This window comes from Pseudophryne corroboree, chromosome 1 (genome assembly GCF_028390025.1).
Source record: "Pseudophryne corroboree isolate aPseCor3 chromosome 1, aPseCor3.hap2, whole genome shotgun sequence".
Classification (NCBI taxonomy): domain Eukaryota; kingdom Metazoa; phylum Chordata; class Amphibia; order Anura; family Myobatrachidae; genus Pseudophryne; species Pseudophryne corroboree.
The window spans coordinates 625,946,716-625,967,673 of record NC_086444.1 but is presented as its reverse complement, the minus strand read 5'-3'; the positions used below and the strand labels follow the sequence as shown (position 1 = coordinate 625,967,673).

Below are 20,958 nucleotides of genomic sequence, written 5' to 3'. Positions count from 1 at the left end.
GCTGAATTAAGCCAATGGCTAATACAGAGGTCCCAAACGCAGTCCTCAAGGCACCCCAATGATCCAGGTTTTAAGTTTATCCATGCTTGGCCACAGGTGACTTAATTAGAACCTCCATCAGTTTGATTTAACCATCTGTGCTGAGCCAGGGCTATACCTAAAACCTGGACTATTGCAGTGCCTTGAGGATCGCGTTTGAGAACCTCTGGGATAATATATATAAATATCTGCATAGATTACAGATTTTCCATTGAAGCAAAGAAGATCTGTTATTGCTCCAATTTATTATTTAAATATCGTCATAGCATATACGCATGTATGACCCATGTGCTGTAGAAATTAGTATGGGGAGGGAATAAATATTTGCCTTAGTACACAGACCACCATTTGTACAGTGTACTAACTACTAACACGTCTCTACTACCCTTTGTTATACTGTAATCAACAAACACCCTTGCTGAAGTTAAATACAGTATGCTCCTAGTATGTTTTTCTCAATGTGTAAATGTATATTTGAGACAGCAAAGAATATTCCTAAAAAAAGATAGATGTCAGACATATCTCAATTTACAAAGTGCTGATACTCCATGTCAGTTTTGTGCAAAATCCTTTTCTATGTGCCTCCTACTGCATGTTGTAATGCTCATTTTATAATTTAGGACAATTCTATATTGGTGAATTTTTTATGTATCTCATTATAAAACACAGGGGGGTAGATGTATTAACCTGGAGAAGGTATAAGGAAGTGATAAACCAGTGATAAAGCAGTGTTAAGTGCAAGGTGATAATGCACCAGCTAATCAGCTGGTGCATTATTGGGAGCTGATTGGCTGGTGTGTTTATCACCTTGCATTTATCACTGGTTAATCACTTCCTTATGCCTTCTCCAGGTTAATACATCTGCCCCAGGGTCCAAACTATGGGGCAGATGTATTAAGCCTGTAGAAGTGATAAAGAAGTGATAAGTGGAAGGTGATAATGCACCAGCCAATCTTTACAGGTTTGAAAAATGACAGAAGCTGATTGGCTGGTGCGTTACCATCTTCCAGTTATTACTGCTTTATCACTTCTCCAGGCTTAATACATCTGCTCCTATGGCCCACAGGCGAAACGTGCAATCCAGCCTACTAATCTAACTGCAGTTTGGACATAGGAATGGACCGCCCACATGTAGACAAGCACTTACTGGGTGTTCCTATCAGAGGCCTAAATGGGTGGGTTCTGGTGGTGACATGGTACAGGCAACCTACCATTGCCACACGCAGAACTAAAAGCTTTACAGCCCAAAATGAAGATCAATGTGGCACCATACCTTGTGTCTGTGGCCAATTCCCTCTCTCCTCCTCTTACTGCCATCTCTCCTGTTCCTCGCTCTCCTATCCATACTGCCAACTCTCTTGTTCCTAATGCCCCACAACAACCACAAACTACTTGCCTGACACATACCTCCCAACTTTCCTTCCAATAAGGGGGCAGGGCATCAGAAAAGGGGTGGTGCCTCATAGCACCCTCGTTCAGGTCACTGTGGGGGCATGCCCAGCACTCTCCAAGATGCTGGGATGCCTCCCAGGCTCCCGTCCACCTGCTGTACCACCAATGTGTGTCCTACCAACTCCCCCCCCAATGCTTACACACTTGCTGATGCTGGGGCACAGGTACCATGTTCCCGGAGACCTGCACAATGCCAGAGTCCACTGCACCGCTGGAGAGGAGGGGGACAATTGGAGACTGCACATGGGCGCCCTCCTCTCTTAAAAGCTCCTGTTTCTTAAAGAGACCCTCTGTGTTTCGTTTAATATGTTACAGTGTGGTTTGTGTATACCTAGAACTGCAATGGATGGAGTAATTTACCTGTTTTCTCTTGGGATGGTTCCTGCTCTGGTAATGTGGCAGAGTCAGCTTCCTCTTCTGATGTGTTTTCATCTTTAGAAAATAATATCACAATATTGAAAACCAGCATGTTAATAAATGTACAATTATTAAAGAAAACAATTTTTTTTTAAATATATTGTGTTACAGAATGTAGAAAAATATTGAGTACCATCCGTTTCTTGATTGTCAATGCAATTACAAAACATTTCTTCCATGAACTAGATGCTACCATGGCAGAGGCAAAACTGTTCTAGAATGTGATGCAGAACTAGCGCCAGTGCAGCTGGTGCATTGCCCTGGGGCCCACTGCAGAGAAGAGGCCCGCAGCCCAAAGGCGGAACTAGAAGTGATACAGCCAGTGCATTGCACTGGTGCCCGCTGCAGTGAAGGAGCCCGCAGCCAGTGGCATTATAATGAGTCATATTGACTCATTATATGCCACCAACAGTCCCCACTTCCCCAGTAACACTGAACACTGCTGTCACTGTGCTGTCTGTCGCGTAGCCAGGCTGGATGGAGGGAGAGGAGGAGCTGTTCTCCTCTAAGATCCTCCCCTTTTCTACTTCTCATACCTCGGCTTGTTCAATTGTGTGACTGGGTCCGAGCGGAGGCTGTCCTTGGGCCTGAGAATCTGAAGTGCCTGGAGCAAGCCAGGGGTATAGCTAGGACACTCAGCTCAAGCCTCATGCCCCCCTCTCTGAGTGCCCTCTGCACTGACTGCCACAGAACGGATAACTGGAATAATTTGTAACAGCTATTATTGCCACTCTCACTGGCTGTGCCCCATTTCTCTAACGCCGCGGCCTGTGCTCCCTGTCTTTCATGCTGTGGCAGCTGGTAAGAAACATGAAGCTGCTCTTTGCTGCTACCCTGATCATCAGCTCTATCATCGTTCTGCTCTTCCCTAGCGCCTCCGATTATTAATACCATGTAGGTGCACAAGGTAATAAGCATAAAATGGCAGTCGGCGGGTGAAACACGGGGACTTTTGTATATATAGATATAAGTAACCTCAGTCGGAAGCAGATGTTATTTGGGCATTGCATTTGGGAAGATGCTAAAAATCAGTCCGTAGCCTGAACACAGTCCCCACTCTGCCCAATATACATAGCTAGTAAGTTGCATATATTTGACCTGTACAAAAGTCTTCCCACTACTGTAACATCCACCCTGTACTTATCGTTAGGCCACAAATCGGGTAACACCATTTTAGGGACCTATTTCAGCATGTTCTACTAATATGGGTGTAACGCAAACTGTGGAGGAAGTAATTTTTGCCAATAAAGTGGACTGTGCTGGGAAATATGGGAAAGATTTGCCTTACATATGATGTATGACACTTGAGTTTTCATTGGTCCCATTGAGAGCTCCTTGCCATTTTTTCTCACACATATACCTACCCAGAATCCATCTGTTTCTGTAACTTGCATGTAATGTAAGACATTTAAATTCCATAAGCACAAAAATGACATTAGAACACAAGACTAATATAGGGGCAGGCTAGATGGGTTATGTGGTACTTATCTGCCATCAAACTCTATGTTTAAATCTCCCTGTGATAACTGGAGATGGTGATCAGGGATGCCACAGGCGGGTGGCCCGACAAGCCAATTACATTCAGTGCAGTGCAGTCTATATCTACCGTTCCTGCTATGCAGCTGACTGTGCATGTGTGGCCCCCTCCGCCATTTCACAGCATTTCTACTACACCTTCTTTGCGTGCCTCACACTGTGACTCCTGACTGCCATAGAAGAGACTTCAGTGTTGAGCTTGTGACAATCCTACTATTGAGAATGCCAGCAGAAGCCATGAGGTAGTGTCAATGTTAAATAGCTTGAAGATTTTACCCCTAATTTCTCTAACGTCCTAGAGGATGCTGGGACTCCGTAAGGACCATGGGGGATAGACGGGCTCCGCAGGAGACATGGGCACTTTAAGAAAGACTTTGACTCTGGGTGTGCACTGGCTCCTCCCTCTATGCCCCTCCTCCAGACCTCAGTTTGATACTGTGCCCAGAGGAGATGGGTGCACTGCAGGGAGCTCTCCTGAGTTTCCTGCTAAGAAAGTATTTTAATTAGGTTTTTTATTTTCAGGGAGCACTGCTGGCAACAGACTCCCTGCATCGAGGGACTGAGGAGAGAGAAACAGCCCTACTTCTCTGAGTTTCAAGGTCCTGTTTCTTAGGCTACTGGACACCATTAGCTCCAGAGGGAGTCGGAACACAGGTCTCACCCTGGAGTTCGTCCCAGAGCCGCGCCGCCGTCCTCCTCGCAGAGCCAGAAGATAGAAGCCGGGTGAGTATGAGAAGTAAGAAGACTTCAAAGGCGGCAGAAGACTTCGTGATCTTCACTGAGGTAACGCACAGCACTGCAGCTGTGCGCCATTGCTCCCATACAACTCACACACTCCGGTCACTGTAAGGGTGCAAGGCGCAGGGGGGGCGCCCTGGGCAGCAATATAAACCTCTATTATGGCATAAACACATATATACATGTACAAAGAGCCCCCGCCATGTTTTTGAATAATTTGAGCGGGACAGAAGCCCGCCGCCGAGGGGGCAGGGCTTCTCCCTCAGCACTCACCAGCGCCATTTTTCTCCACAGCACAGCGCAGAGAGGAAGCTCCCCGGACTCTCCCCTGCTACTGAGGTGACAGTGAGTTTTTCAAGGGGGGGGGGGGGGGGCACATAATTGGTGAAAAACGTGTTATTTCAGCGCTACTGGGGAAACATTCTGTGATTTGCCTGGGTTATATAGCGCTGGGGTGTGTGCTGGCATACTCTCTCACTGTCTCTCCAAAGGGCCTGGTGGGGAACTGTCTTCAGATAAGAGCTTCCCTGTGTGTGTGGGGTGTGTCGGTACGCATGTGTCGACATGTATGAAGTGGAAGGCTCACCAAAGGAGGAGGGGGAGTGTATGAATGTCAGATCTCCGTTGGCAGCGCCGACACCGGACTGGATGGAGATGTGGAATGTCTTGAGTGCTAGTGTAAATTTATTACACAAGAGATTAGACAAGGCTGAGGCTAGGGAACAGTCAGGTAGTCAGACCATGCCTGTCCCTGTGTCACCGGGACCTTCCGGGTCTCAGAAGCGCACATTGTCCCAAATAATGGACACAGATACCGACACGGATTCAGACTCCAGTGTCAGCTATGAGGAAGCAAAATTACAGCCAAAAGTGGCTAAGGGCATTCGATATATGATTATTGCAATAAAAGATGTTTTGCATATCACAGAGGAACCCCCTGTCCCTGACAAGAGGATACACATGTATAAAGAGAAAAAGGCTGAGGTCACTTTTCCATCCTCGTATGAGCTGAGCGAGCTGTGCGAAAAGGCTTGGGAATCTCCAGACAAGAGGCTGCAGATTCCCAAAAGGATTCTTATGGCGTATCCTTTCCCGCAAACGGATAGGATACGATGGGAGGCTTCTCCTAAGGTGGACAAGGCTTTAACACGTTTATCAAAGAAGATAGCGCTGCCATCCCAAGATACGGCTACCCTCAAGGATGCTGCTGATCGCAGACAGGAGGTTACCATGAAGTCCATTTACACACATTCAGGTACAATTCTTAGACCGGCAATGGTGTCGGCCTGGGTTTGTAGTGCTGTCGCAGCATGGACAGCCTCCTTATCTACGGAAATTGAGACCCTAGATAAGGATACCATTTTAATGACCCTTGGGCATATAAAAGATGCTGCGTTATATATGAGGGATGCTCAAAGAGACATTTGTTTGCTAAGTTCCAGAATAAACGCTATGTCTGTTTCTGCTAGGCGAGTCTTATGGACCCGACAGTGGACGGGTGATGCCGACTCAAAGAGGCATATGGAGTCTTTGCCTTACAAAGGTGAGGAGTTATTTGGAGAAGGCCTCTCGGACCTCGTCTCCACAGCTACGGCAGGTAAATCGAATTTTTTGCCTTATGTTCCCTCACAGCCTAAGAAAGCGCCTCATTATCAAATGCAGTCCTTTCGTTCGAATAAAAGCAAAAGAGTACGAGGATCGTCCTTTCTTGCCAGAGGTAAGGGCAGAGGAAAAAAGCGGCACACAGCTAGTTCCCAGGAACAGAAGTCCTCCCCTGCCTCTGCAAAATCCACCGCATGACGCTGGGGCTTCCCTGGGGGAGTCCGCTCAAGTGGGGGCACGTCTTCGACATTTCAGCCACATCTGGGTTCATTCACAGGTGGATCCCTGGGCAATAGAAATTGTTTCTCAGGGATACAAGCTGGAATTCGAAGAGGTGCCTCCTCGCCGGTTTTTCAAATCGGCTCTACCTGCGGCTCCCTCAGAGAGGGAGTTAGTGTTGAATGCAATACAAAATTGTATCTTCAACAGGTAGTGGTCCAGTTTCCTCTACTGCAGCAAGGAAAGGGTTAAGCTCAACCCTGTTTGTGGTTCCGAAACCGGACGGTTCGGTCAGACCCATTTTGAATTTAAAATCCCTGAACCTATACTTGAAAAGGTTCAAATTCAAGATGGAATCGCTCAGGGCGGTTATCGCCAGCCTGGAAGGGGGGGATTTTATGGTTTCCCTGGACATAAAGGATGCATACCTTCATGTTCCAATATTTCCTCCTCATCAGGCGTTCCTGAGATTTGCTGTACAAGATTGTCATTACCAATTTCAGACGTTGCCGTTTGGGCTTTCAACGGCCCCGAGGATTTTCACCAAGGTTATGGCGGAAATTATGGTGCTCCTGCGCAAGCGAGGGGTCACAATTATCCCATACTTGGACGATCTCATAAAAGCGAGATCTCGGGAGAAGTTACTGGATAGCGTGTCTCTGTCTTTGAAGGTGTTACAGCAACACGGCTGGATTCTCAATATCCCGAAGTCACAGTTGGTTCCTACGACGCGTCTAAACCTTCTTGGGCTTGATTCTGGACACAGACCAGAAGAAGGTTTTTCTTCCAATGGAAAAAGCTCAGGAACTCATGACTCTGGTCAGGAACCTATTGAAGCCAAAACAGGTGTCAGTGCATCACTGCACTCGAGTCCTGGGGAAAATGGTGGCATCGTACGAAGCTATTCCCTTCGGCAGGTTCCATGCGAGGACCTTCCAATGGGACCTACTGGACAAGTGGTCCGGGTCACATCTACAAATGCATCAGAGGATCACCCTGTCCCCCAGAGCAAGGGTGTCTCTCCTGTGGTGGCTGCAGAGTGCTCACCTCCTAGAGGGTCGCAGGTTCGGCATTCAGGACTGGATCCTGGTGACCACAGACGCAAGTCTCCGAGGTTGGGGAGCAGTCACACAGGGAAGAAATTTCCAAGGTCTTTGGTCGAGTCTAGAGACTTGTCTCCACATCAACATCCTGGAGTTGAGGGCCATATACAACGCCCTACGTCAAGCGGAGGCATTACTTCGCGACAAACCAGTTCTGATTCAGTCGGACAATGTCACCGCAGTAGCTCATGTAAACCGCCAAGGCGGCACATGGAGCAGGGTAGCAATGGCGGAAGCCACCAGGATTATTCGCTGGGCGGAAAATCATGTAAGCGCACTGTCAGCAGTGTTCATTCCGGGAGTGGACAACTGGGAAGCAGACTTCCTCAGCAGACACGACCTGCATCCGGGAGAGTGGGGACTTCATCAGGAAGTCTTTGCGCAGATCGCAGTTCGGTGGGAACTGCCCCAGATAGACATGATGATGTCCCGTCTCAACACAAAGTTAAAAAGGTATTGCGCCAGGTCAAGAGATCCTCAGGCGATAGCTGTGGACACCCTGGTGACACCGTGGGTGTTTCGGTCGGTCTATGTGTTTCCTCCTCTACCTCTTATACCCAAGGTGTTGAGAATAATAAGACAAAGAAGAGTGAGAACAATCCTCATTGTTCCAGATTGGCCACGAAGGACTTGGTATCCGGATCTACAGGAATTGCTCACAGAAGATCTGTGGCCTCTTCCTCTAAGACCGGACCTGCTGCAGCAGGGGCCCTGTCTGTTCCAAGACTTACCGCGGCTGCGTTTGACGGCATGGCGGTTGAACGCCGGATCCTAGCAGAAAAAGGTATTCCGGATGAGGTCATTCCTACGCTAATAAAGGCTAGGAAGGACGTGACATCAAAACATTATCACAGAATATGGAGTAAAATATGTTTCTTGGTGTGAGGCCGGGAATGCTCCTACGGAGGAATTCCATCTGGGTCGTCTCCTTCACTTCCTGCAAACTGGAGTGAATTTGGGCCTAAAATTAGGATCCATAAAAGTTCAGATTTCGGCCTTATCAATTTTCTTTCAAAAGGAATTGGCCTCTCTACCTGAAGTACAGACTTTTGTAAAGGGAGTACTGCATATACAGCCTCCTTTTGTACCTTCGGTGGCGCCTTGGGACCTTAACGTGGTGTTAAGTTCCCTTAACTCACATTGGTTTGAACCACTCAAAACGGTGGAGTTAAAATATCTCACTTGGAAGGTGGTCATGTGGCTTCGGCTAGGCGAGTTTCGGAATTGGCGGCTTTATCACATAAAAGCCCCTATCTGGTTTTCCATATGGATAGAGCGGAATTGCGGACCTGTCCTCAATTCCTACCTAAGGTGGTCTCATCCTTTCATATGAACCAACCTATTGTCGTGCCTGTGGCTACTCGTGACTTGGAGGATTCCGAGTCCCTGGATGTGGTCAGGGCTTTGAAAATTTACGTGGCCAGAACGGCTAGGATCAGAAAAACAGAAGCACTGTTTGTCCTGTATGCAGCCAACAAGGTTGGCGGCCCTGCTTCAAAGCAGACTATTGCTCGCTGGATCTGTAACACGATCCAGCAAGCGCATTCTACGGCAGGATTGCCGTTACCAAAATCGGTTAAGGCCCATTCCACTAGGAAGGTGGGCTCGTCTTGGGCGGCTGACCGAGGGGTCTCGGCACTACAGCTGTGCCGAGCTGCTACTTGGTCGGGGTCAAACACCTTTGCAAAGTTTTATAAGTTTGATACCCTGGCTGAGGAGGACCTCATGTTTGCTCAATCGGTGCTGCAGAGTCATCCGCACTCTCCCGCCCGTTTGGGAACTTTGGTATAATCCCCATGGTCCTTACGGAGTCCCAGCATCCTCTAGGACGTTAGAGAAAATAAGATTTTAAACCTACCGGTAAATCTTTTTCTCGTAGTCCGTAGAGGATGCTGGGCGCCCGTCCCAAGTGCGGACTACTTCTGCAAGACTTGTATATAGTTATTGCTTAAATAAGGGTTATGTTATAGTTTCATCGGTTTTGGACCGAAACGATGTTGTGTTTCATACTGTTAACTGGTTAGTTTAACACAAGTTATACGGTGTGATTGGTGTGGGCTGGTATGAATCTTGCCCTTGGATTAACAAAAATCCTTTCCTTGTACTGTCCATCTCCTCTGGGCACAGTTTCTCTAACTGAGGTCTGGAGGAGGGGCATAGAGGGAGGAGCCAGTGCACACCCAGAGTCAAAGTCTTTCTTAAAGTGCCCATGTCTCCTGCGGAGTCCGTCTATCCCCCATGGTCCTTACGGAGTCCCAGCATCCTCTATGGACTACAAGAAATAGATTTACCGGTAGGTTTAAAATCTTATTTTTTTTTATAAATTCCAAAACAAGAAAAGCTGTTCCTGGTAATGTTACTGTTCTATGCAGGTGCTATGTACTGTGCATTTAGCATTGGCAAGTGTTGGAAACATGTATTGTATACCACGGTAATAGCATTATTGCATAGTTATAGCCTTCCCCTCTGCTTTCAGTCACACATCAGACTGAGACCTCTGCTGCCGATCATCCTCTTTCAGCCAATTAACTGTGTCTGCAAACAGGGAGGCATTGCCCCAACTTCCCCGGCGCCCGCCCTTGACCCAGTCATACTGCATAATCCGTCTCAGTGGCCCACCATGTTGGGATGGACAGACTGTGTGATATCACAGCAGGTGGAGCAGTGGCGGATTTAGCGGGGGGCGATTAGGGCGAACGCCCCCCCTACACATACCGGCACCGGGATAGAGGCCGGGTCCCGCCGCGGTGTTGGGAGGCTGGCGGGGACAGGCTACAGTGATTGTATACACTGCTGCCTCTGCCGTCCGTTCTGACCACGCCCCCTCCTCCTGTACGCGCGTCAGGACGCTCTCTCTCTCCCCTTCCCCCGCCGCGCTGCACCGCTCTCCACCCCGTTCCCAACACCGCGACGGACCCGGCCTCCATCCCGACTCCTCATGCTGCTGCGGACAAAATATGAGTAGGTGTCAGTGTATGCCATGTCTCCTCCCCTACAAGCTAAAGTGTGTGTGTGTGTGTGTGTGTGTGTGTGTGTGTGTGTCATATCTTCCACCCCCCTTCTCCTCCTAGCTTGCTAGCTAGTGTGTGTGTGTGTGTGTGTGTGTGTGTGTGTGTGTGTGTGTGTGTGTGTGTGTGTCATATCTTCCACCCCCCCTTCTCCTCCTAGCTTGCTAGCTAAAGTGTGTGTGCCATGTCTCCCCTCCTAACTAAAGCGTCTGTGTTCTATGTCTCCCCCCTCCCCTCCTAGCTAAAGTGTCTGTGTGCCATTTCTCCCCCCTCTTCTCCTAACTAAAGTGTATGATATGTCCCCCCTCCTAGCTAAAGTGTGTGTGTGCCACGTCTCCCCCCTGTGTTTTTTTCCTCGCTGCCCCAGTGTAAGTTAATATGGGGGTAGGATTCCCCTTGCCCCCAGTGCCTGCATTATTTTGGCTCATTCAGTGTACTGTAATGTGAATTTCAGCTCATACAGTGTGCTATAATGTGAATTTCGGCTCATACAGTGTGCTATAATGTGAATTTCGGTTCATTCAGTGTGCTATAATGTGAATTTTGCCTCATTCATGGTGCTACAATGTGAATTTCAGCTCATTCAGTGTGCTATAATGGGAATTTCGCCTCATTCAGTGTGCTATAATGTGAGTTTCGGCTCATTCTGTGTGCTATAGAAACATAGAATTTGTCGGCAGATAAGAACCACTTGGCCCATCTAGTCTGCCCCTTTTTTTTTTTTTTACATTATTTTTATCTCTAACCTTATTTGATCCTTATTTCTTTGTAAGGAGATCCTTATGTCTATCCCATGCATGTTTAAATTGCCCTACTGTCTTAGCCTCTACCACCCCTGATGGAAGGAATGGCGATTCGCCAGTCTGTATCACCAGTGCGCAGGGTTCTCTCCACTAACTGGCAACATTTTATTAGTAATGGCAACAATAGGAAATTTTAGAAGCGAACGGGAAGGGCATTACTAAGTGGGAGGGGCTATGATTAGGGGGAGGAGTCATCATTCTTAAACCGCCCCCCCTAAAAGTTAAGTTTAGATCCGCCACTGAGGTGGAGTCAGACTTGGTTGTACAGCACAGGAAGACTGCTACTGAACCTGGATGCTATACAAGGTGAGCTCCTTGCGCTCTGTGACAGACTTTTAGGGGCCCATTTATCAAGCCTTGGGGATTGATAAATAGCACGATGATAAAGTACCAGCAATTAGCTCCTAACTGCCATGTTACAGGCTGGGTTTGAAAAATGACAGTAGTTGATTGGTTGATACTTTATCACTATGCCATTTATCACTCTCCAAGGTTTGATAGTCTGGGCATTAGTCTGCAGACTGTAAAAATCATTCATTGTGGCAGGCAGGCCCGGGATTGGGGTCCCTTTGAAAATGCTGCTATGAGGCTAAGTTCTAGCTACGCCCATGCCTGGTGCTAAATATCTAAATGTGAAACGTATTCATAGAAAACTGTCTCACTGAGCAGGATCTAGCTTAACCATCACTATAGTACAGAGTTATGAAACAAGTGGCATGGGCATCACATGTTGCACTGAAAGCTATTCAAATTGTAAAGTGCAACGGAATTTGCTGCGCTATATAAGAAACTGTAAATAAATAAATAATAAATTAATGCTGAATTAGGGGGTAATTCAGAGTTGACCGCAGCAGTAAATTTGTTAGCAGTTGGGCAAAACCATGGGGGTCACTCAGAGTTGATCGCTCGCTGCCGTTTTTTGCAACGCAGCGAACAGGTTACTACTACGTATGCACCGCAATGCGCAGGTGTGTCGTACATGTACAAAGCAGATCGTTGCTGGGCGATGGATTTAATGAAGAATCCATTCGCACAGCTGATCGCAAGGTGATTGACAGGAAGAGGGCATTTGTGGGTGTCAACTGACCATTTTTAGTGAGTGTTTGGAAAAACGCAGGCGTGTCCAATAGTTTGCAGGGCGGGTGTCTGACGTCAATTCCGGGACCAAAAAGACTGAAGTGATCGCAAGGGCTGAGTAAGTCCAGAGCTACTCAGAAACTGCAAAAAACTTTTTCGGCCCACTCGGCTGCACACGCATTCGCCGTGGGCTGCGACTATGCGTTTGCACGGCTGCTAAAAGTAGCTAGCGAGCGATCAACTCGGAATGACCCCCATGTGCACTGCAGGTGTGACAGATATAACATGTGCAGGGAGAGTTAGATTTGGGTGGGGTGTGTTCAAACTGAAATCTAAATTGCAGTGTAAAAATAAAGCAGCCAGTAACAAAATAACCCACTCAAATCTAACTCTCTCTGCACGTTATCTGCCACACCTGCAGTGCACATGGGTGGTCATTCCGAGTTGATCGCTAGCTGCATTTGTTCGGTGTGCAGTGATGAGGCTAAAAAACTGCACTTCTGCGCATGCGTCGCAATGCACACGCGCGACGTACTATTACAACTTCTGACGTAGTTTCACACAAGGTCTAGCGATGCTTTTCAGTCGCATTGCTGGCCGCAGAGTGATTGACATGAAGTGGGCATTTCTGGGTGTCAACTGACCGTTTTCAGGGAGTGTTTGGAAAAATGCAGGTGTGCCAGGAAAAACGCAGGCGTGGCTGTGCGAACGCAGGGCGTGTTTGTGACGTCAAATACGGAACTGAATGGTCTGAAGTGATCGCAAGCGCTGAGTAGGTTTGAAGCTACTCTGAAACTGCACAAAATGATTTTGTAGTCGCTCTGCATTACAAGCATTCGCACTTCTGCTAAGCTAAAATACACCCCCAGTGGGCGGCGGCATAGCGTTTGCACGGCTGCTAAAAACTGCTAGTGAGCGAACAAATCGGAATCACCCCCATGGTTTTGCCCAACTGCTAACAAATATGTTGCTGCAATCAACTCTGAATTAGGTCCTTAGTTTCTACAGGAAAGTAATTGAAATTAATAAAGAAGTAATTATTCTCCCCTAGTTTTAATGTTAATATAACTGGTTTGCTACTCTGTATATTTCCAACAACTTTTCCATTTAAGTGCAAGCCTCCCTTCACGTGTTTTCATGCATATGTTACTAATTTACCTGGGGTGCACTGTGACATTGCCACACGCTCTATCCTGGTGTTGTTCCTGCAGGCTGTAACCTCCATTTGGCACGGATTCTGGTAAAGGACACCATCAGATCCACACATGGGGTCCCCATCATACCCACAATCTCGGTAGCACATGCAGCGTTCAAAATGATCTCCTTCAGGGCAGGGGTAGCCACCATTGCAAGCACCAGTGGGAACAAAGCCTGTAAAGACAATACATACTACATTCAATGCAGTAAGTTGCTGGTGACTCAACTACTCCTAAGTGACTCAGCGGCACCCATATGAATTAAAATGTACAGTATGTCAATGATTAGATTCAGGGGGAGATGTATCAAACCTTGGAGAGAGATAAAGTGGAGAGGGTACCAAGCAGTCAGCTTCTGTAATTTTACAGGCAGTGTTTAACAGAAGCTGACTGGTAGGTACGTTATCTCTTTCTCTCTGTCTCTCCAAGGTTTGATATCCTGGAGGTAGGCAGCACCTAGATTGACTTTGCATATACAGTGCATGGGATACGCGCATAGGAACCACAAAACCAAGAAAATGGCCAATCATCTGCTAGTTGTGTGTGCTGTCCACATTTAGTAATGTGACAAGAGGCACATGTTTGCACCCCCTCACTTTTGCCTGGCAGTGAAGATATAGATGTGAGAGTCTCACCTGTCAACTGGTTAATGGAACTCTCCACTTCATTACAGCTGGTACCATCGCACAGCTCTCGGGACAGAGGGCTGTTCTCACTGGCATTGTAGAATCTGGTAGCTTCAAATGCTGATGGGAAAAGGCAAGGAATGTTCAACATAAATATATGCACAGAATACACATACAGTTCATTTTAAAATTAATAATACATCTTTTTATACCTTCTAAAACAACTAATGATCTCAGCAGTGGTCCTACTGTATGGGGACAGAGGGCCTGATTCAGAGATGAACACAATGTTGATGTTGTATGCAGTGGACTTATGTTTACCACTGCGCATACACCAACAAGTCCTAGAACCCCCTTACTGTGCACGTGCAGACCTAAGTGTCTGATTGCATTCACAATTGCGTATGACATTGCTAAGACTTGAGAAGGGGGTTCCTGGGTGGAGATTGGGAGGTGACCTAAAGTGAGCGCAAAAAGGGGCCATTTCATGGGTGAGTTATGGATGTGCTACGGGCGTGTCTGGGAACGCTGCTGCATTCCCAATTGCAAATTCAATTCTTTAGTTGGATTTGAGGAGAGTAGCTAGAGCAGACCCTAGGCTACCTCATATGGTGATAGTGCGATCAATGTTGCATGGATGTTGGCGTATTTTCAATCTCCATCACAATTGCACAGACCATGGAGTCTGTGGGCACATAGGGAAGGCTGGCATTAGCATTTGTATTTCTGCAGCTGCTATGAGAGAGTGACTGTGATCACCTCTGCATTACCAAGTATCTCTGACTCAGGTCCAGAGATGAATGTCAAGTCAACATAAGATTGTTGTCATTGTCGAATGTCAATATTGAACATTCATTGACCATGTCGAAATTGTGTGTTAGCATCATGGCATTCTTCTGGTTCTATCCCTAACAAAAACAGCAATCCTATCGGCACCCTAACCCAAGCGATAACCCTAACCCTCTTGGAAATGTTCACATTATGAAAATCTCAATAATTCCATGTCGACTCTCATCATTTTGCAGGTATCAACATTAATATTGTCGACATTTAAACAATGTCGACATAATCAACGTTGCTTTTCTACTGTCGACATGCTTAATGCCGACATCATGACTGCATATCAAAGCTATCAATCATACAGCCGCTCTATTACTTAATTGAAATACTTCAGAATTTCTATGGCATACATAAGCCGTGAAGCCGAAACCTTTTGCCCCTTGCTGTAATTATAGAAGTATGTCCTATTAAATGTTGGTGTTTTTTTACATTTATTCTATATTCATGGCTTACCTTAGCCAAAGAACAGTAGTTTAGTCAATGTGGGCCCTCATTACACTACCGTTTATTATCCCAGAATCTCAATTATGGAAAACAAAAGGTGACAGAACAAAAGTATCCATACTTATCCACCATGCATACAGTATGGTGAAAAACTTATTTAGCACTTAGAAATGAATGTCGGACGCAGTTGATACAAAGGAACAAGACGGAAGGAAATCATGAGACCGCCTGTCGAGATACCGGCGGTCACAATGCCAATGCCGGAAACCCAAGAGGCAGTGAAATGCAGCCGCCGGAATACCGGCACCACAGGCTTTTCACCCTCTGTGGGTGTTCACGACCACCATGCCTGCAGCGTGGCGAGTGCAGCAAGCCCGCAAGGGGCTTTCTAGCGCTCGCCATGCTGCCAGCATACTGGCGGCTGGGATGTTGGTATCTTGACACCAGTAAATAGTATGTATTCCGCCAAGACAAGCAGGCCTGGATCTGAAAAAAGCCACACACAGTAGGCCTGGTCCTAGTGTGGCCGCGTGGGATGCAGTCAATTTACCTACAATCAAAAATCCCAATGGTCAAAATACCAACAACCATTGACCGATGGTCAACATACCGACAAGGTCAAAATACTGACATTTAAAATACCGACAAAGTCAAAATACTGACATTTAAATGTCGAAAAATGACAAAAAGTCGACATGAGTTTTTCATGATTTTTTTCATTGAAACCGACTCCATACCTAACCATCCCAGTGAACCTGGAGGGGGAACATAATAGTGCACTCGGCACCGTACACGAAGCATGCTGAGCGCAGTGAGCCATGCGAGGGGATGCGGTTCACTTATACTGTAACCATGCCGACATACACAACAAAAAGTTGAAAAACTTGTGTCGACTTCTTCACCTGTCGACATTTTAAATGTCAGTATTTTGACCGTCTCGACATTTTAAATGTTGGTATTTTGACCGTGTCGGTATGTTGACCTTGTCGGTATTTTGACCATCAGTCAATTGTTGTCGGTATTTTGACCGTCTGGATTTTGATTGTAGGTATTTCATACTGATCCCAGCAGCATTTCCCTTGTGTAATCATCTTACCACACCTATCATTTACAATTACAAGCAGAGCCGGCCCTAACCAATATGATGCCCTAGGCAAGATTTTGGCTGTGTCCAGAGGTGGATTGGGCATAGGGTTCACAGGGAAGATTCCCGGTGGGCCGACGCACCCGTGGGGGCCTGTTTTGTTTGAGGACATGTGATCCTTTTTATAGACATAATGGATAAGATGCAAAATAATTTGCATATATGAAAATGACTTTGCCACTTAGCCTGTGATTGCAGATGATCTAGTGTATGCTCTGTCTGCCTGCTTGGCTGACATATAAGATTGAGTGAATAGTGATTGGGATATGGTTGTTGTAATAAGCAAGAAAATATTTCTTTAAGAATTATATAGTTTCCTAAATTCTGAAGGTGTATCATATAATGTGCTCATAATATGTAATTGTATTTCTTTTGAACTTCCCCTTGATGCTGGACATGCCCACTATCTGGGAAGTATTGGGGGGAGGGTGCTGATGCCATGGCCCATGGCTAGACCTTACACCTCTGGTGCTGCCCATGTGGGGCCACTAGTACAAATTTTTCCAGGGCCCCTTTTTGTTTTTAATCCGCCCCTGGTTCTGCCTCTGTCCCTGCACCCTTTTCCCAGTACCATCACCCCACACCCATAGCAGTCCTTATTTTGGTGTTCCTATACCCTATATTTTAAAAAGGAACAGTGCGCACATTCGGCTCACAGCCCAAAAAGGGACGTGTTTTTGCTGGCAAGCGGCATGGCCACACAATAGTACCCCCAATTCAAATTATGCCACACAGTACTGCAACTTTATTCACATTATATCATGCGATAGTGTCCCTTATTCACGTTGCATCACACAGTAGTACCAATTTACCTTATATACGTTACTCCTCACAGTAGTGCCCCTTATTCATATTACACCACACCATCTTGCTCTTTATTCACATTACACTACATAATAGTGCCCTTTCTATACGTAACACCACACAGTAGAGCACCTTATACACATAATGCCACACATTAGTAAGGCCTTTATACACATAATACCACACAGTAAAGCCCCTAACACATATGACACACATTATTAATGTCCTTATAAACATAATGCGCCTTACACATTATGCCAACCTTTATTAATGCCCTTATACACATAATGTACCTTACACATATGCCAAACATTATTGCACAACCAACCCACCTGCACAAAACACTCACACAGCCGCTAACACTGTGACCTCTGCCTCTCCTTGGATACAGAGGTGTCCTTATACATCTTGCCTCAATGCGCCATGCAGCAGGAGATGCCTGGCGTGAGTCAGCTGGCAACTCTCCTAGTGCCGGGTGCCTTTTTTAATGAAAATGCATCTTATTGGCATTGGTATGTGGCTAGGACGCACAAGCAGCTTCTGCTGATTAAAATGATATGCAGCATGCCTATATACTGTGTGCAACTGTGGCTGTATCTGCATACAAAATGCTACACACAGAATATAGGCATGCCGCATATCATTTTAATCAGCAGAAGCCGCTGGTGCCCCTAGGCATACCAAATGCCCTAGGCATTTGCCTAGTTTGCCTATGCCTAGGGGCGGCTCTGAATACATGATTCTGAACTCTCCTAATATTTTTGTCGTACCAAATATGTGTAATGTCTTCACCTTTTGAGAGGATTTATTAATAAAATAAAGACAACTTCAATCAAAATATATTTAAAAAATAAATGTCTATTTTTATTTTAAGTAAAATGCTGCCTGTTTTTTCTTCTTCTTCCCCTTCTTCTTCTTCTTTGTCTTCTTATTATTACTATTATTTGTAATTTTTATTATTATTTACTCTGCATAATAAAATAGGGAATGTTGGACTAAGATTGGTCCAGTAATCTTACAAACTTGTCCTATAAGAGGAACAAGATGACGTAAGCCTCATGACTCATGAAGTCATCCTTCAGCGCTCAGGAGAGGAAAAACCCCCTTGTGGAGGAAACCTCTGGGGACCCATGGCTGAAGGACTGCCCGTCCCTCTAGGCATTAAGAGACTATGCAGAGTTTGCCAAAACCACTCGCCCACCCACTAACCTTGCCTAACCCAGTCATCCCTTCTGTCATCTCAAATCTGCTATTTTGACCTTTTACCCGGCCGCAGAAGAACGCACCTACACGTCAATGGTGAGAGAGTGAAAAAAGAGAGAGCAAGAGATGAATGGGAGTGAGGGGGGTGAAAGGGGGACAGTCATAACCACCATAGCATTCATTTCTGACTCTAACAGATTACAACTGTACAAATGTAGCCATTCTCGTTGTGGCTACATCATATTGCGACTGCGCCTTATTAGGCACGACCGCACCGCGTACATCTGGACGTCTAAGAAGTGTGTGTGCCCCATACACATGGATGGGAGCGGCAAATGCTGTAGCTCGGCACAGCTAGGCACAGGTCACAGCAAGCCCGCCTCAGCATGTCGGCACTTGGAGAACCACAAGTGCCAGCATGCCCGGACATTAAGGGGCCCTCTGGCACCTGTAGTCCACCTGTAAATAAAATATTAAAATAAATACAAGACACAGTTTTAAAATACATTTTATTATTCAGGGTCTTCACCTGGGAGGCGGTGGCCTTTAAGCTCTTTTGCATAGCTGCCGCCTGCCCAGGGCTTCCGGCGTCTTCACCTGGTGGGCGGCGGCCTTTAAGATCTTTTGCATAGCCGCCGCCCATCCAGGACTTCCAGGTCTTCTATCTTCAGGAGCTCTTCACTGCTCCTCCTCCTCCGTCGGACTGACAGCCGCTGCCTCGCGCTGACTTATATAAGTCAGCCTGAGGGGGCGGGGTGATGACGCGGCGAGCCGCGATTGGCTCATGTTGGCCATCTTTAATTTAAACAAATGACGCTGTGGCACCATTTTTTAAATGGGTATCGCTCCGCTTCCAAACTCTGCAGAATGGCAGGCAGGGATCTTGGATCCATGCCTGCCGCCACTGACACCCGCCACCGCATCATGCTGCATCCCGCCGCCCCATCTCCGCCCCGTCCCGCCGCATTCGCCTGCAGCCAGTGAGTGATGGCAGCAGATGCAGTGACGGATCCGCTGGCCAATCACATCTGGCATCACTGACAGAGGTGTGCTTTCATGGGTTGAAAGCACGTACCTGTATGAAAACAGCACTTTTGTAGGTGTCGCTTTCAATTATATTTTCACTGCGCTTTTACTGCCCAAGATTTAATATGCAACATTACAGGCTCACCAAACAACTCCAAGGAGATGTCATAGGTGCGGCTGCACATAAAGAATTTACCTGTAATTAGGAACACTATAGGCCCATCTAGACAGCGCGCTGCAAATTTCTCCAATGGCCCATTTGCAGGCGCTTGTGGTTGTTAAGTAACGGTGCTGTCCCAGTAGGTGTCAGATTTTGTTTTAATCCAATACTATGCTATCCCCAAGGCCATAAGTCATATATTGTGAAAATGGATAACAGAAAAGTACCTTGACGCCAACAAAGAATCAGCTGCACACAGGCTGGTCTAAAAGGTATCCCCAATACCAAGGATAAAATGGGTAAGGTGAAGTAAGACCAGATCTGGTCTTACTTCACCTTACCCATAAGTCATATATTATAATAGTCTTGCTAAAAGTCTGCCGACGATTCAAACTAAGCTACCCTAATCTTTGTCCAGTCACTAACCTTCTGCCAGTGTGCTATGCCGTCCCAGGCCTCTGAAGGCATATGTGAGAGACAGCAACAGCATAGCGCTGATATAGGCAGTTGCCATTATGACATCAGCATGACCTCACACACCCCACCAGACCGACCAAAACTGGTTATTTCTGATTTGAGGCCCCTGTTATCTTTTACTTGACTGACCTAAGGGAAGTTAGAGTCATTGTTAAACAATCAATGTATCACAATATTGGAATTTGACGCCAGAACCACTTGGCCCATCTAGTCTGCCCCTTTTTTTCTTACCATATATTTATTTCAAACCTTATTTGATACTTATGTCTTTGTAAGGATATCCTTATGTCTATCCCATGCATGTTTAAATTGCTCTACTGTCTTAGCCTCTACCACCTCTGATGGGAGTCTATTCCACTTGTCCACTACCCTTTCTGTGAAGTAATTTGTCCTCAAATTTCCCCTGAACCTCCCCCCCTCCAGTCTCAGTGCCTGTCCTCGTGTACTATTGCTTCTCTCTCTCTCTCTTTCTCTATATATATATACAGTGTCGGACTGGGGCATGATGGGCCCACCAGGGAATGCCGTTATCCGTTATAGGGGCCTATGTATGGGGATGTGGACAGAAGAAGAGGCGGTGGGGCCCCAGGCAGCGGGAGAATCTAGGTATTGCTAATAGTCCTTCATCTACAGATCTTGGTAATCAAGTGGGGAGGTAAGGAATCAGAAGCTGCTTCAGGTACCTTGGGCCCTGGTCATGTAGGGCTTTGAAAGGTAGTAAGCCAAACTTGAAAATTATTTGCCATCTTACAAACAGCCAGTGGATGGAGTATGGGTGTTATGTGACTGGAACGGGGCTGGTTAGTTAATAGCCTGGCAGCTGTGTTTTGTACCAGCTGTAAGCGGTGCAATTGTTTTGCTGGGAGACCAAGGTAGAGAGCCAGGGGTTAAAGTGGGGGATGGGGGGGACGGGGCGGAACTGAGTTCCGTCACCTCTGATGATAGGTGAAACTAGTTCCACCTCCTCCAAAGACCTGCACAGTTATTCCAACAGAAAAGCCTGCCCCACCACCCATGTCAATAGATGATGTAGGTAGCAATAGT

The 20,958-nt window shown here is 46.6% G+C and overlaps 1 protein-coding gene across 2 annotated transcripts in view; it reads right to left on the bottom strand.

Moving 5' to 3' along the window:
• CPAMD8 (C3 and PZP like alpha-2-macroglobulin domain containing 8) overlaps positions 1–20,958 on the bottom strand; it is a 300,356-nt gene that overhangs the window by 3,826 nt on the left and 275,572 nt on the right. For both annotated transcript variants that reach the window (XM_063914497.1, XM_063914498.1), the window contains exons 39-41: positions 13,826–13,936; positions 13,153–13,365; positions 1,852–1,923 (exon numbers count right to left, since the gene is read on the bottom strand). In XM_063914497.1, the coding sequence (XP_063770567.1) occupies positions 1,852–1,923; positions 13,153–13,365; positions 13,826–13,936 (396 nt within the window). The remainder of the gene's footprint in view (positions 1–1,851; positions 1,924–13,152; positions 13,366–13,825; positions 13,937–20,958) is intronic.